The following is an 18063-nucleotide window of genomic DNA, read 5'->3' as shown; positions in this document are numbered from 1 at the left end:
AGAAAGTTCATGTGGTGGTCGAGCTACATGTAACCACTTATTTACCACTCCAACATTGCTTTGAGATCCGTGCACTCCAACTAACTTACTATATGAAAAATTCTCTTTTTTGTTTCTCTCAAATGAAACAACATTTCGACATCAAACTTTGCAGGTCAAACAAACTTTAGAACTTCAATGTCTGAAAAAACATCCAGACTTTTTCGTCCGACGTAAATATACAAAATGATTTTTTGTGATTAAAAAATACATTTCAAGCGTTCATCATGCTTGAAAAAATCCAACAGTTTTATCCCACATCATAGTTAGAATGTTTTGCTGTCCTGCAAAGTTTTAACTTTATACGTTGTTTCGTTTGAGAGAAACAAAAAAAAGATAAATCTCCTTACATGGATCATGATGCAGAAATGAGTGGCTAAGATAATAGGCACCGTGTAGCTCGACCTAAAGAAAACCATACTCTAGTTGAAATACATGGGAATTTCAGAGTGATGGGTTATTCGAAGCCCATGTCTTGTTGGTCACTGGGCAGGGAGACCTTGGACATGAATCTATCATCATACAAGGTTGCTGACGAGCCAGCGAGCCGCCACCACCTGCAGCAGAACGGATTGGGTAGGTGAAGCCTTGAGCCACCAAGATTGGACGCCGCGGCTGGCCACCATGCTGCCCCAACACCAGTAGCGGGATAGTCACCGCCGAGATCCCCTGGGACCATCGCCTTCCCGACTCCACCAACACGCATGGCGCCTAGGGACACGATAGTGAACTTAAGAACATACATGGAAGGCAAGACGGTCTAGAGCATTTAGCGTGTCAGTCTAGAAAGTTTGTTCCTGTAGCAGTGGAGTCAACGGAGGCGATCCGTAAGGGTTTTGAGCCAAGGCGCGACACGAATAAGTAATTTACCAAAACCGGCAGCTATCGGTTGACAATCCATTGTCCATCAATCTCATCAAGATCTGTGACATCTGACATGGTAAATACAACTGACGGGACTGACATGCACTGACACATCGTACCGAAATACATGTGTGCCATGCAGCTTTTGTCGACAGAGAGGGAGACAGGGGAGAGAGAGAGTGAGAGAGAGGATGGAGAGGCCGACACATGCATGATTGTCTCTCCCGGCACAAATGCCATGCACTTTATTTTGTACTTATATTTTGAATGATGTTTATATTCTAAACCAAATGTCCATTTTTGAAACTTTTTATACTAGTAGAATGCCCGTGCATTGCTACGGGCTACACAATGCGTATATAAATAAATCAACAAATTATTAAGATCGCCTCCAAGGTTCAAGCTCATTTGCCCCTCGTATGTTCGAGCATGTTCGGACATCAAATGGGTTCCTATGGCTGCATGCATCGTCCATATGCCCTTTTCAAAAAATAAAATCAAATGGGTGCCTAGCAGGCTCCCCAAAATCCAACCATCTAGATGGTCCGGGCTCAAATTCAGCCCATATGTGGAGGAGAAATGTGGTTGTCCGAACTATCTGTCATGCTATCTCCAACACATGGTCTGTAGCAGGACATTTCTCGCTCAAGCCGAAGCCATCTCTAATGAAATGTAATGTTCCACATATTCAAACTAGGGAAATTATTCCGCTCAGACCGCCATAACTGAAAGGGCCAATCCGAACCCCCATCCCGCTCACTCTCAACCCTCACTCTTATGACAAATCCACTAACTCGTGTTCTAATTAAGTTAGCCAGTGATTGCACCAAGGGACAAGGGTCGTAACTACCTTCCTATCATAGTGCTAGTAGGACAGCAACAAGGGACAAGGGAAGCAACCGCCATCCTATCTTAGTGCTAGTACCTCTTGGTTTTAAAACGATCATGAGAAATGTGGAAGAACAAGATCGTAGATCAGCAATCTGAGAAAGGAAATGATTGCGAGAACAACATGAAGATACTATTATCACTTGAGCCGATTACACAATGGGATAAAAACCGATTGGAACAATCTAAACGGAACCCTTTTTTGTTTAAGTTGGAAATAAGAAACATCGTGTCAGTTTATAAAAGCCACGCAAAACATTACTTGTTGACTCATTCAACACCATAAGAACTCAAACTAAGTTCAAGTGGCTTCCTTAAAAAAATCCAGCATTGATCATGAATTGTTTAGCAAAAAAAGTGCATGAATATAGGCTATCACAGTATATTTAATATGCAATTGATAATTCTCGTAAGTGAGAAAATACATCCATTGCAAGAAGGTGCTTGCCTAACTTGATCTCAACTATTTTCATTACAGCTTTACAAATTTTACATATTGTATTAGATATGTCACTAGTAGAAAACAGGGCTTTGGTCCAAGCTCAATGCACCCTTTAGTCCTGGTTGCATTACGAACCAGGATTAATGTGAGCATTAGTCCCGGTTCGAGCTGCTAGGGCGTTGGGAAGGCATTGGTCCCGGTTTGAGACACGAATCGGGACTAAATGGTGCGATTCCCTCTGGTCCCGGTTCGTGACTCAAACCGGGACTAAAGATTAGACCTTTAGTCCGGGTTTGAGACACCAACCGGAACTTAAGGGGTTCAAACTCTACCCCCCCCCCAGTGTATCGCCATTTCAGTTTTGAAGAAAAACAAAAGAAAATGATAAAAACTTCAAAAATTAGAATCCGAGATGTAGTTATGTTACTACATCTACTAGTTAGGAAAATTTTAAAACTTAAATTTGGACATGTTTTGCAAAAAAGTGTGATGAAAAAGTAAAATGACTATATCTTTTGCATACGATGTTGAAAAAAGTATAATATATCAAAATGTTCATCACGAAAATCCGCATCCGTAGGCCGTTTTGCAAAGTTTTAGAATCCTCAAATTCTAAAAACGAAAAAATTTATGCTCAAATTTCAGTTTTTTTGAATTTTGGCTAAATCTGGTCAAACTACTTATTCAAGAAATATTAGTGTAACTAAGTAATTATTCAAGAATATTAGTGTTACTAAATAATTATTTCAGTTTTTTTGAATTTTGGTAAAATCTGGTCAAACTGTGGTCAAACTACTTATTCAAGAAAAATTATTGTTACTAAGTAATTATTGATTTTAAGAATAATAGTTTCAAACTCAAATAGTATAACGTGTGACTTCATGCTCAAGTTCAACTCCTAAGGGTTAATAGGATTGACAGCTTACTATTGTCAGGAAAACAAGTGCAGACTTGGAAACAAGGGGGAATAGAACTCAGAAGTTAGAGATTAAATTGAGCAGTGATGAGGGGGTGATTATAGATCGAGAAAAAAATTCAAAATTTTTTCCAAAAAAAATTTCAGAAAATTTCCTTTATTCCTAAAGGTGGAGCTCCAGACAGCGGCCACGTGGAGCCCCAACCCTTTAGTCCCGGTTCCAGAACTGGGACAAAGGCCCTCTGGAACCGGGACTAAAGGTCTGTTTTCTACTAGTGTGTCTTTCTGTTCTCAGGTTCTTAAGTTGAAAAAACATGATATTATGCAATTTCTCCTCACCCCCGCAGTCTGGTCAGTGGTATGGTCATGGCTCACCTTTGGCGTGCTTCGGTTGTGATCACGTTTGGCGTGTAGTAAGGTGCAGGTTGCGCTGAGTGATGCTATGTTGTCACATGATCATCACTACAAGAAATATGTCAACTTGCGACCATCACTATTGGTCACTGAAAGGTCATTGTTTTTCATTTGCGACCTTTTGTGACCAAAAACAGAAGGTCAAAAGCTGGCAGTCGTAAACTGAAATTAACGACCTTCTCTGTGATATGTAAAAGGTCTTGGTTCTTCGACCAAAATTTTGGTCACTAGCAGCCTCCCCAAGCCACGTAGGATCCAGCATGGCAAGCTGACGTGGATAAGAATAAGCCCGGTCCAATTCGGTGTTATATGGGCCGAGCCCATTAATTCAGCCTATTTATATATATTTTTCCTATGAATGTTTTGTCAGCTACATGGGCCTAGCCCAGCAATTCAGCCTTTTTATTTTCTCGGCCATGGCCTTTTTGGCTCAACAATTCCAATTTTTTTATAATTACATTTTCCTTTTCTTTTTCTACGATGGGTCAATTAGTCAGATGGGCCCCAACTGTAAGTTCTGGTAATTGGTCCCAGTTGTCAGGTTTTAGTAAGTGGGTCCCAATTGTCAAGGTCATATTCTTTGGATTTCAATTTCATAGTAAATAAATAGCCAATATTTAAATTGGCCAGACAAAAAATACAAGTAGTACTTCAAATAACAGCAGCCAAAATCTGTATGGAGCTGCTACTCTACACATAATACATTTTCAATCACGGTTTTACAAGCTCTATATGTAATAACTAGAGAATATACAAGCTCTACAAGTGTCTTCAATCTTCTTCAACATGGAGCTCATTTCGGTAGCGAGCACAAACTGGGCACCTGCATCATCACAGGAAGGCAATTTTAGATCATAAAAACGAATGTTCCAAGCACAGTTTAGAGAAAAGAACCAAGTAAATTTGCCCTCAATCATACAAACAAAGTTTAGAGAAAACCAAACACGAACAAGCACTTATTATGCAGGACACATACATACACATCTCAGGAAAAGCTCGAAAAGAGCAAGGTGTGAGAGCATGATGTTATCGGAAGCATGATTTACAAGTTTGTCTCTAAGACATACGATAGGTGCTTTTCATAGAAGACAGAATAAGTAAAACTATTCATGTTTGCCAACCCAGACTCTAAACAAGACGATCCAGAAGTGACCCGAAGAGTGGCCCAATATAGTGACTGCTACAGTTCATATTTTGATAGTAAATCTGATGTGTAATCATATAGATAATAAAATACATGGCACAATATCAGTACATCTCCAAACAGCCAATAAATCTCATAGTACCACAAGGACATGCACCTGCAGTACATCCTGCATTGCAGGTTCACATCAACAGCTAATAGCAAGGCTATCAGTTCAACAACACTAATACCACCTCAAGAATCATGAGTTTAAAAAGAATGAGCACCAAAAAAGGGCAGCAGATACCTCTTCAAACTTTTTTTCAAAAATCAGCTCATCCTCTTGAGCGCTCCAGATATCGTCCTTGTGCATTGCTCAGGAAATTACAAATTCTGGTATAGCACACAAGAAAATATCAGAGTAGAAAAGTGGCATAGAAACTACCAAAAAATTCTCATGCTTATTGTTTTTGCAAGAAGGCATCGATCAGATTTTGAAGCTAATAATAATTAACATGTACTTATCACTTGTTGGAGTTGGTTCTCTTCAATTAATAAATTCTTGAAGTAGAACAAGACATGTCATTCACGGTACAGTCAAATAGAACTAATCTTTGCTCAGTAGGGCTACACACGGCACAGTCAAGCAGCTAAATTATTCAACATGACAACATTCCCCAATTGTAAAAAGATATGGCAATTATGCACTTGAGATCATACCAGTCATACTGCAATAAAGAACACACCATCCTGAACTACATAGCTAAATAATTGTGCGTCAGTTGTTTCAAACAGAACAAATGAGGCGGTTCCACCAAACAACAAACACCACATGTCTACCACCGAGGAGCAAATGAGGCAAGGAAGAACAAAACAAACACTCGGCAAAATAATGAGAGCTCGGATCTTCCACAAGATGGGGATAGGCAGCAAGACCAGGCTAAACAGAGGCATGCGCGTGTTCATTCTAATTTAAGGGCAACAATGGCAGGCTAGCAAGAAAGTTTAGTCAATGCACTAATGCAGCAAGATGTTGTTACAGCGTTGACAGTAGGAAGCTTAGGCAGAGAGCCTAGAAATATCAAGTTTTACCTTTTACTTATTTATCTTTGAATGAGCCCCCATAAAATCTTTTAAGAAACAGAAATGCATTTCTATGTGGTAAAATGATGTGCCTAGTTGCTGAAAAATGATGTTTATTTATGTTGACAAAATGCTTTTGAGGAGTTGGCATCCAGTTCTTATTGAGCTATATAAGGAGGCTAGAATTGAGCACTGCCGTGCAACTAGGGACTTGAGTAGCTACGGCTGCTATGTGCAACATGTGCTCATCAACAACAAAAATTCCCACGCTCCTCAACTAGTAGAAATGAAACTGGTAGTAGTATAGTAGGTGTGGTCTGGTCCTAGCAGCAACAAAACCTGGGACTTATGGATCGGAGAAGGGGGGCTACCAAATTGAGCTGCTCTTTAGGGAGGCATCGGCAGCTCCAATCGGGACTTGAGTAATTTAGAAAGAGCTTCGATGGGGCACAGAACCTTGAGGCCCTGTTATGGGGCTGTGTCTGATGAAGGTTGCCCTTTGGGGCGGCATCGGCAGCTCCGCCAGATGCAGCAGCAGTGTTATCAGCACAGTTCACAATGGCTGCCATAGGCAGACCTAGAGACATCCTGAACTTGTTTCCAGCAGAATCTCCGTGACCTGCAGTTCAAGAACAAGCACATACAAGCTAGTTAGATAAAAGGATCACATATCTACAGTACACTAAACTAATAATCCAGAGATGCATGGCAGTCACACACTAGTGCTATGATTCATGAAAGTCCCTTCATAGCTAAGTAAGTATTATATCGATTTAGTGAGCCAGGATACATACAAGCATCTGAGAAACACTTGACCCAAGAGATGCAACTACCCGAATGCTTCATTCAAGATTTAACACATTAACTCTACAGGCAGAAAGTAAATTGAAGGCAACCTCTTTGCACATCACTTATTTATGAATGGAGGAAGTGATATTCAGCTTCCGCAGTCAAAGGAGACCCGTAAACTCATTGCGCACAGTTACAAAAACACATTATGCAACAGCAATACAGCATCAGCGTGTGTGTGTGTGTGTGCCACGGTTACCTACATATCCTACTAAGCGAAGCCGGCAGTCAGGTTGTTGGTCTTGTACTTATCGAACTAACAAGCTATGGATTTTTTAGTCTAAATGAGATCAGTATAAACTAATTGCACACAATTGCAGCAGCGCCATCGAACCAACGTACGAACAAACAGACCCAGGGAGACCAAGAAGGAAAACAAGCAAATCAGATGGGAGGGGGGTGGTTACCATCCTGGCGCGCTCGCCCTTCTCCTGGATGGCATCATCCTTGAGCACCCTCTCCATCTGCCCAACCATAGAGACGGAGAGAGAAAAATGCCAGGAACGCATCGCCTAAGCGAGTTTTCATTTTCTTTGCACGGAAAATTCATTTTCTATTTTTTGAGTGCCCGAAATGAGTTTTTTTTGTGAAGGACCTACCATATATTTGTTGCAAAATTGGACCAAATCAATTTTATAAAATACTAGGCCATATTTAATGCACAATTGACCAAATGGTTGGGTGTCAAAAGCCTTGATCCACCTATGGTGAAAGAGACAAATTTCTACCAATTCGGTTGGAAGCGGGTCACATTTGAACTGCAACTGCCTCATATTTTGCTCTTTATTTTTCCCAAACATCATTTCTAGGTACATAAGTATGTATTTAATCATAGAAACACCAAAAAGTTTCCATGATTCAACCACTAGCTAGGAATGGTCATGCCCGCCGTTTTGACCGCATTTTGAAACAGGCATAAAAAATTCAAAAAAAATATTGAAAAATTCAAAAACCTTCGCATTGTGTCATTACATGTGACCAAGTTTCCAGGAAAAATAATAAACTTGTAGTACGATAATTCATTTGAAAAAGTGTTCTCAGAAATGAGCTATCATGCATGAAGATTCATGGCTTTCAAGCCAAATGATCAATCTTATGGCCATATTCATGGCATAGTTTGTTCAAATGATCTCATATTGTGCACAAGGGTGCATCCTGAAATTCCAAACAATGTTGCCTAAGGGAGTTTTCATTTTCTTTGCACGGAAAATTCATTTTCCATTTTTCAAGTGCCCGAAATGAGGTTTTTTTGTGAAGGAACTACCAGATAATTGTTTAAAAATGGACCAAATCAATTTTATAAAATACTAGGCCATGTTTAATGCACAATTGACACAATGGTTTGGTGTAAAAAGCCTTGATCCACCTTTGGTGAAAAAGACAAATTTCCGCCGATTCAGTAGGAAGCGGGTCAAACTTAAACTGCAGCTGCCTTATAGTTTGCTCTTTATTTTTTTTCCAAAAATCATTTCTAGGTATATAAGTATATATTTAAGCATAAATACATGGTTTGCTGGCGATACGTTGAGGTTTGGATGGTGGCCCAGGGCCCTAACTCGAAAGCGCGTAGACTCGCATGCCCGCCGCGTGGTCACCGTGTGTCCGTGGCATTGCCATGCGTTCTGGGAAGCCTAGGCATGTCTAGTAGGTTTGGCACTCCCCACATAGGTGCTTGGAAGAAAATAACAATAGAAGAATCTCACGAGGAGATCGAACAATGCTCAAACATGAATTAGCACCCAAGTGTTTGATTAGTGGTACGAGAAATGCACATGGCCAATGGGCCTGAGTTTTGGCCGAGGATGATCATCTACTAAGGACACTCTTGGAAAATTTGCAGCGTACCACACTAGACAGAAATATGAATGTTGAAGCCACACTCACATGTATTGTTAGATGGGGCTAAAATTTTGTGGAGAGCTATGATTTGGGAATATAGAAGATGTGGCACAAATTCAGCTCATTAGGATATGCCTAATTAGTACTTCCTTCACAACAGTTCGAGTTGAACAAAAACTTTGGAAATTTGCCGAGGAAGATTTACCAGGAAAATGGAGTTGAATATTGTCATGAGGCAATGATTTGGATAGTAAAGAATGCCCAATTGTTTTGAGAATTTTGGGAATGACAGAAATATAGGTTGCTTCACAACCTAGGGCAAAAATTGACACATGGACATGACACATAGGCAAAACTAATGAGGTGGCGCCTAGTCATAGCAATCCACCACAACTTACAAGGTTATGACCATCTATATTGGTCGTGATCAGCTAGAAATAAGGCAGCGGATCAGTGTTGTCTGCTTTATGACCATTTCGTGTAAGGAAATTATGACCTTTATGGCCAAAAGGGTCGATATAGTTGAGGGTTTGGAGCCCCCCGAGCAGCTTTTGACCAATTGGTCTCAAATGGTCGTAGATCTATGACCAATTCTTCCACGGTCACTGACAGAAGGTCACTAGTTGACATATTTCTTGTAGTGCATGTACCTGTAATAAAAACTCTGGGTGAAAGAATATGTGCGGGAAGACAACTGGCCAGTTCATCATAATTTCCTGTCACCATCTACAAGATGTAACATTATCCACATGTTTTGTATCCCCTGTCACCAACTACAACATGTGAAATTGACAAGTCACAAATTGGTAACTGAGCAACATCTATGTTGTCATGTAAACAACAATGTCGAGCTTCAGAATCAAGATGTCATTGTGTTGTCCCGCACGCCACTGCTAATGTGAAAACAATTTCGTGTCAGCAGCTCAATAGTACTAAGATATACCTCTTAGCTAGTTTAATGGATGGCGCAACTTCAAAATAAAACAAAAAATATTCAAGATTGCATTTCTTACCACGTTTAGTAATTTTCTACTCACCTATACTCCATGAACATTTCTTCAAGACATTATTTTCCAAGTCCAACATTGTATCTTCTTTAAGTATAAGACACTCCATTCCAGCACACACACACATGATGATTGGCATTTTAATAATAACGTCGTGGCATTAGCCGGAACAGTGGAAGAAGACAGAGTAAAATAGATATTGCCCAGGGAATAATTTGGTGAGGATTTTTTTCCCTACACAACTCATTGCTCTTCTGCTCTATGTGTTTTTTTTCTTCAAAGAGTCAAAAGCCCACACACCTCACCTCAACATCAAGCTCGACCGAGCGCTTGCTAAACTGTAGCTAATATAGAGCTATGTTGTACAAACTAATGCTTGAATAAAATAAATTGTCATGGTGGTACCTTCAGTATCTTGCTAGCAAGTTCAAGATAAAGAACTATCTCTTCGCAAGGATTTTGGAGGAATGATACTTTGGTAGGAGCTACAGACAAATCAGTATTAAATTCACAAATCTCTTTCTGTATACTTGAGGTTTGACACATCTCATATTATTGTTTATGCTTAACGTTTCCCCAATCCAAATAAGATCATTCAAAGGAATAAGCTGTAATTTTTTATCACAAAAAGATTTATGTTAAATACTAATGTACAAAACATTTCCATGGACATACAGCTAGCATGGACAAAATATAAACAGTGGAAGACCATGTATATATCATGTAATTTGAGTCTCATGGTCATACGCAACTCATGAACTCTTTTAAAGATAGGGTAGTTCATAGCTTAATACCATTAAAGAACATAGGACGGTTCATAGTGATAGACGCCTCTATTCCGAAGTGGATTATCGTGGTAATTTCTCCTTTAGAAGGGCTATATCTGGGGAAAATCTAGAGTTATGGGAAAGTCTAAAGGATAGGTGTGAAGAAATCTAGATGTATGGAGGCAAAGACCAAATTAAATGGATGTTGACTACTGACAGAAAATATTTTGTCAAATCTTTATATTCCTTTCTTGTTAAATCTGGTGTTGGTTTGCCATAGAAGTTCCCGCGAAAAATCAAGATTCTTGGTAAGATTGAAGTTTTTCTTTGGTTGGTTAACACAAAAAGCATACTAACCAAAGACACCTTGCTGAAAAAGGTGGTAATGGGACAGAGGATGTGCATTTTGTTGGTGTGACCAATCTATAGATCATTTTTTTCGGTGCTCTACTGCTTGATTGGTTTTGAATATTTTGAAATGTGCGTTTGATTTGAACTCTACCCGTGTGAATTTAGATGAGTGCTTCTCTAGTTGGATCAAAACATTCCCAAACACATGGTAGGAAATTGGTCCTGGTGTGGATTTCTGCTATGTTTTGATCTTTGTGGAAGTGTAGAAATGATATGTGTTTTAATAGGAGATTTGATTTTGATCCTGTGATTCTGATGAAAATGGTGTGTGCTTGGATTTTCGACTGGTTCGTTTTGCACATAAAGGAGCCCAACAAAAATTGCTGACGCTGGGAGCAAGACTGGTCGAACTAGTAGCAAGTGAAATATATAGACCATCGCAAGGATGAAGGCCAGGGATGCTTCAACTAGGTGCTAGTTTCATCCTAAAGAAGGCTGGGGGTCTCTTTTCATGCATGTCTGCTTTTAGGCTGATGTTACTTGTTGCTGATGGTAGTAGTAAATGTTGGTACTAGACTCTAGACTTTATGCCCGTATTTTGTGGCTCTCGAATGGTTTCCAGCTGTGCTGGCCTTCGTTTGATCTTGCAAGACTAGTAGCAAAAATGGCGGCTGATCCGGGTCGTTGTGCCTCCCGGTCTCTATTGACGCAACTTATATTTTCATGCTTATAGTCTATCCTAAAACATATGATTTTTTGTAATGACTAAGACAGTGTCCGTGCGTTATAATGGAATATAAATATTCCAGCACGCTAGTTTGTGATTTACCAATTTATATTAATGTGATTGTGTAAATAAATATTTATCAAATCCTATGTGTAATTTACCTTATATTTTGATGAGAAACTTGGTAAATAAATTAAAATAAAATTTGTCGAGAAGATAGTAAATTAAGATGATTAATTATTTTATGGGGAATGTTGGACCAAAAGGTGGTGGGAAAAGAAAAGTAAAATATGAAACCTTACAATCATTTTAAATAATACTCCTTCCATCGCTAATTACGTGCCTAGATACATCTAGACAAATCTAAAAATAATAATTCAGAACGAAAGAAGTAATATAGGAAGAAAATGTCGAAGATGATAGCCTCTCTTTCTTCTTTAGAGGAGATGACATTTGCCCCGGTTCCATTTCATCAGAAACGAAACCATACAGGAGTACACATTAAAGGAAAAAATTTGTTAAATAAAAACAGACTGACAAGTGCCACACGTGTGGTATAAACACATGGCAACTATGAAAGTTTTTAATGGCAAATTTAGTGACGTGAGGATGGCAACTTTAGTTGTCAAGCATGCAACTTCTATTCGAATGGTAAGTTTGTGTATACTTTGATGTTTTTTGGACAATAATTTTAGTTGTAAAAATGTGCTGGAGTGTTTAATGCCACACATATGATACCTATCATTTTAAATAAATAAAAAAAGCTTATCATTTTGGATGGCAATTACTCCTACATAGGGGGCACAGTAGAATTTTGGGATAAGGCAAAAAAGAAGAAGCCTTGGGATGAGTGATGGTGGTGCGCCCCGGCAGCCGCGTGACCGTGGTCGCTGGGTCACCGGTATCCGCGTGGGAGCCTCCCGGGGAGTTTCCGGGATGCCGCCGTCGCGCCCTCCCTCCAGGGGAATTTCCGGGAAGCCGCCGCCGCCCCGCGAATCGCGACCACAAAGCGGCTTGCTTTACCCACAGAGACCAACTGACCTCACTCTCGCGGGCGACGTGTGGCGGCGGCTGGCGAACGAGAGCGTCGGCGGCGGCAGAGGTCAGCCTCCGATCCCCTCTATTCTCCCCGGCCTTCCCCGCTCTCTCTCCTCTCGAATCTCCTACGTCGCGGCGGCCACGGCTGGATTCGCCCGGCTGCGGCCCGGCGGATTTTGGGGCCGCGGGTGTCTCGGCGAATTTGGGGTCACGGCGGTCCGGTGGATTTCGGGGGGCGCGGCTGTCCCGCGGATTTGGGGGCGCGAACGACGGGGCCGGATTTTGGGGGCGCTGCGGTGGCGGGGATCTGAGGGTGAGCAAGGACAAGCACCCGCTAACCACCCGACAAAAGATAAAAAAGAGCCTACTGACCAGATGGAGAAAGGAGCCGGAAGATCCTGAAAAGCCGGAGAGGCTGATCGTCTACGAGTACATGGAGAATGGCACGCTCCAGGACCTCCTGCGTCCTGATGACGGCTCCTCCATGCTGTCGCCAGTGACGGTGTCCTGGAAGATGCGCATCAATGTGCTCCTTGGCGTGTCACACGCCATCGAGCACTTACACTGTCATGCCAACCCGCCGATCATCCACCGGGACATCAAGTCAGCTAACATCCTTTTTGACGCCAGTTGGGTGCCTCGTTTGTCAGACTTTGGCTCCTCGGTTGTATGGGACATGGCAACTCAGGAGGAGGGGATGGAGGTCGCAGTTATAGGCACATTTGGGTACCTCGCCCCTGAGTACCACTTTTATGGTCTTCTGAAGCCGGCGAGTGACGTGTACAGCCTGGGCGTGGTGATGCTCGAGGTTCTGACAGGGAAAAGTGCATATTCTCAATTGAAGGATGATGGGACAGGTGGACCTTTGACAGACTTCGCACTCCCCATCATTGAAGTCGGTAATATTGAGGAGTTGTTGGACAGGCGACCTGTACCGGAGCCAACGCCTTGGCAGCTGCAGGCGATGAAACGTGTGGCGCAGATTGCATGGTGCTGCGGGAAGTTGGATGCGAAGGACCGGCCGGTCATATCAGACATTGTTGCCAACCTCGAGATGGCGTATGAGTTACTCTGCAGAGACGAGCACGGTTCAGTTGACGAGCCATGTTTGTGGCCCTTCGTCGAACAAGTTGACCTCCCACTGGAGTCACCACACTCCAGGAGCTCGTCATCGGCAGGCTACCATTCCGAGCTGGTACGCTACAAACTAATAATTGAACTCTGTTCACATAAATTCAACCATGTTCATACGGTGATGAAGGGGGCTCACTACTCACTTTGTGGTCTCTTAATTAGGAATCTGAGGTGTTGGAGGAGGGGCGTTGACAACAATTGTTGAAGGCGTCCTCTGGAAGGTGGTTCTCTTAATACACTGATGAAGGTGCATTATAACGCTTGTTGTTGCTGGCAGTTTAGGAAGAGCTTGGGATGGACCCCCCAGTGTAGTTTCAGTTTGCTTCCTCACCACCCACACTATATATTCTCGTTTTATTTTTGAATGTCGATATTTTTTGTTAAAGTTGCACATGAAGGACCAACCAGCCACATCAGACATGGTTGCCAACCTCGAGATGGCATACAAATTGATAATCATCAGAGACGAGCCAGCTTCAGTTGACGAGTTAGTCACCGCGTGTCATCAGCAGGGTCCCAGTCCGATCCAGTACACTACAAAACTGATTGAATTCTATTCATGTTAATGAATTCAATCATGTTTATACACGAATTTTTTTTTGAAACTATGATGATTTTTATAGCAAATTCGGAAACTATACACCCTAATGGAGAAAAATCAAAAGTATCACCCCGTCGGCCTCTTGTTAGCCGAAAAGGGACTTTTCGGCCTCCTGTTGGCCGAAAAGGGACTTTTCGGCCTCCTGTTGGCCGAAGAGTGACTTTTCAGCCAACAGTTGGCCAAAAAGGACTTTTCGGCCAACGGTTGGCCAAAAAGTACTTTTCGACCAACAGTTGGCCAAAGAGTTCCTCTTCGGCCAACACCTGCTCTACTTTTTAGAAAATTCATATCAAATAGGATTTTTAGTATTTTAATTTGATTCTTTTTGCATTAGATTAGAAATTTTACGAAGTTTCTGTAGATATCAAGTTTGACTAGATTTGGAAGTTTGAATTTGAATTTTCATGAATTTTCTCAAATCACTAGATTGCCTATAATTTGAGCTAGGAGTACTCTTTTTAGATGATTCTTTTTGCTACTGGTTCTTTGTGACTTTGTTTATCAGTAGTAATTAATTGGTGAATTTTAGGATTATTTAAAATTAGGTTTTTACGTCATTCCCTCCCTCCATTTTCTCCCGCCATTTTATTTCTCGCCATTATCTCCCTCCATTTTCTTTCCCGCCATTCTCTCCCGCCATCTTCTTTCCCGCCATCTTCTTTCTCGCCATCTTCACTTCTCAACTTATAAAACGAGCCTCATGGTGTCCACGATCGTAGATAACATCGTCTGACACGGTCTGTGTCTCCTGCGTCGGTGCTGCTGGTGGAGTGTGAAACACTGTCAGAGAGAAGTCATAAGTGTTTGCAGCTTCGTCATCATCATCGGAGAGTGTTTCGCACTTATGACTTCTCTCACACAGTGTTTCACACTCCACATGAAGGCATCATCATCATCCTCCGTCGATGCAGCACTCCTTAGTGTGGCGGGAGAGAATGGCGGCAAAGAAAATGGAGGGAAAAATATTGCGGGAAAGTATTTTTTGTCATGTATAAAACGGCAATGGTTGTACAGGATTTACAAGACACTTTTAAATATAAACTCCTATGAAGCTCAAAACAAGTTTTCTAGTAGGATAAAAGAAATAAAATACAAAAAAATACTACAAATAAAATAGCTACTGATAACTAAACAGAAACAAAAAGAATAAGTCAAAAAACTAAAGAAAAAATTTGAAGCAATTAAAATTAAAAGAAATAGCATAAAACCTAACAAACACTAAAACAGAACTGTTTTCATAAAAACCTAATTTTAAATAATTATAAAATTCGCCAATTAGTTACTACTGATAAACAAATTCACAAAGAACCAGTAGCAAAAAGAATCATCTTAAAAAATACTCCTAACTCAAATTATAGGCAATCTAGTTATTTGAGCAAATTCATGAAAAAATTAAATTCAAACTTTCAAATCTAGTCAAACATGATATCTACAGAAACTTCATAAAATTTCTAATCTAATGCAAAAAGAATCAAATTAAAATACTAAAAATCCTATTTGATATGAATTTTTTTAAATAGTAGAGCAGGTGTTGGCCGAAGAGGGACTCTTTGGCCAACGGTTGGCCGAAAAGTCCCTTTTCGGCCAACAGAAGGCCGACGGGGTGATACTTTTGATTTTTCTCCATTAGGTTGTATAGTTTCCGAATTTGCTATAAAAATCATCATAGTTTCAAAAAAAATCCTTTATGCACCAGCTGAGGTGTTGGAGGAGAGGCGTTGACACCGATCTTTGAAGGCGTCCTTTGGAACTGTGCATTGCACTGGAGCAGGCTCCACAACGGGTCACAGGTGACCGTCATCTGCTTCAATCACCCGATGAGCATCCCATTACTGCACATAGGTAATGCCCACTTTTGGTAAATCTACGGGCGCTTGTTAGCTCGGGTGGTTTATGACCGGATCGATCCCACTATAGTTTGCTTCTTCACAACCAACCCTCCTTTGATTTTCCCAGTGGCTTCTTAGGAAAGGAACATGGGGTTGATGGTAAGCACTGACTCTGTTTTTTCATCACTTTCTTTTTGTAATATATCTTGTTTTTTTTTACCCTGGGGCTGTTCATGGGTACAGTAGCCTACTTTATTCGTGTAGCTTCTCTTTCAAAGCCATTCATTCCTGAAAGTGGTAGTTTTGTTATCTCTCTTTTATTTTGGAAAGGTAGGATTTTAGATAAAAATAAGACTATATCTGGTATAAAGTTGGTACTTTTGATTTTGAACTACTCCCTCCGTTCCTAAGTATAAGTCATTTTAGAGATTTCAACACGGATTACATACGGACTTATATTTAGGAACAGAGGACCTGGATTTGTTGATTGAGTATTTGATTAGCTCTCTAGTTCGGTGGTCGGATTTTTTTTTCCCGGAATTTCAGAGCCTGGACCCAATTGTACACTGTGATGCTGACCCAATCCGAAAGAGCCAAACCTATGTTTAATTTATTTGGAAATAGATGTGAGTGAAATGTTGCATCGATGTCGTGGCTGGGGCCACTCATGCAGAGGTTGGAGAACGGCGGAAGGTCTTTCTTCCTCTCCATGCAAGCAGTTTCTTCAGGAAAGAGAAATGATGATGTCCAACTATATATGTCGCTCTAGTTTAGAGAAGTCTGCTGTAGGATGTAGTGCGTATGGATTGATGCTGGCAGTTTGGCCTGCTTTTGCCTTGGTTTTTCGCTGAGTTGCAGTTTTGTGTGCTGAAACCATAATGCAGAGTTAGCTGCGGCTGAAAACCTGGAGGCAGAGTTCCCCTTGAACTGTTTTGGGGTCAGGTTGTCTTGTCGGTTCAACGGTATTTTCATATATTAATTAAATAGAGTACGTATATACAAATGAAGCAAAATACAAGAATGGTTTATCCAGTACCAGCCCTAGGTAACATATAAATCAGAGTAAGAGATCACAAAAAAGAGACACAAGCATAACAGATGGGGTGTCAAGCCACTCTTTTAGACAGTCTGCATTTTTGCCTTTAATTCTATGTCCCGGAAGGATCAGATCCTGCCTTGTTTCTTCCCCCGGTTTGTTAAAGAAACACATTGGGTTGATAATCACCATTGTAATTTGTTTGTTTTAGCCGGTTTCTTGTGGTAGTTACTCTGTTTCTAGCCTCTGTCTCTTTTTGGTAATTCCTTTCCCTTTTTTTTATCCTGGATTTGCGCATTTCATGGCCATAGCACAGCAGGCCCACTTTGTTTGTGTAGTTTCTCTTTCAAAGTGATTCATGTGGTAGGCCCCATCCTAGATCGTTGGTATTTCGTTATATTCATGGGAAGTCGGGATTTTAGATTAAAATTTGATTTGGATCTAGTATAAATTTAGTGTGTGTTGTGGTATAGCTATGTCGCTGTAAGGTAGTGTGGCCGTAGTTTAGAACAAGCAAGCCTGATATAGAATGTACTGTGTATGGATCGATGTTGGCTGGGCAGTTTGTCCTGTTTTCTGTTTCTTTGTAGAGCTGCAGTTTTCTATGCTGAAAGCCTGAAACTCAGATACTGTAATAAGAAGGTCGTATCGGCAGGTTGTTTGGCATAGTTTGAACTGTTTTTGGATCTGCTTGTCTTATCAATTTCAAATGAAATGAATTAGGGGACTGATGCTCCTTTTATCGAACTAAAAAAGATTCAAAACTGTGCTGGTGTGAGAAGAAATGAGTAAACGACCATAGGACATCATGATGTTAAGTTACAATGTGTGCCTATGGTGGACGACCCACATTAAAGGTTGTGATCAGATCTTGTCGGTGCTAGAGCCGCAGGGGCAGGAACGATAGGCTTGTGAGCCTTTGAGGACGAAGCACTTTGACATGGCGACCTATACCGGAGCCAACCCCATGGCAGTTGCAGGCACTGAAAGCGTGTTGCATGGATTGCATGGTGCTGCAGGAAAATGCATGGGGAGGACCGGCCAGCCATATCAGACATAGTTGCCAGCCTTGAGATTGCGCACGAGATAATCTGCTGGGACGAGCCAGGTTGAGTT

At 41.1% G+C, this 18063-nt stretch overlaps 1 protein-coding gene across 1 annotated transcript; it reads left to right on the top strand.

Annotated features, from left to right (window-relative positions):
* The first annotated feature begins 12144 nt into the window (after window positions 1–12144).
* Window positions 12145–13872, top strand: LOC125540669 (serine/threonine-protein kinase-like protein CR4). Its single transcript, XM_048704258.1, has 2 exons — window positions 12145–13542; window positions 13644–13872. Exons 1-2 carry the CDS (start codon window positions 12163–12165, stop codon window positions 13671–13673), a joined length of 1410 nt encoding a protein of 469 aa, XP_048560215.1. The 5' UTR covers window positions 12145–12162; the 3' UTR covers window positions 13674–13872.
* The last annotated feature ends 4191 nt before the right edge of the window (window positions 13873–18063 follow it).

The sequence above is a fragment of the Triticum urartu genome, chromosome 2, assembly GCF_003073215.2.
Source record: "Triticum urartu cultivar G1812 chromosome 2, Tu2.1, whole genome shotgun sequence".
In the NCBI taxonomy this organism is placed as follows: Eukaryota; Viridiplantae; Streptophyta; class Magnoliopsida; order Poales; family Poaceae; genus Triticum; species Triticum urartu.
Note: the sequence above shows the minus strand (reverse complement) of the source record. Positions and strands in the feature narration are given on the sequence as shown.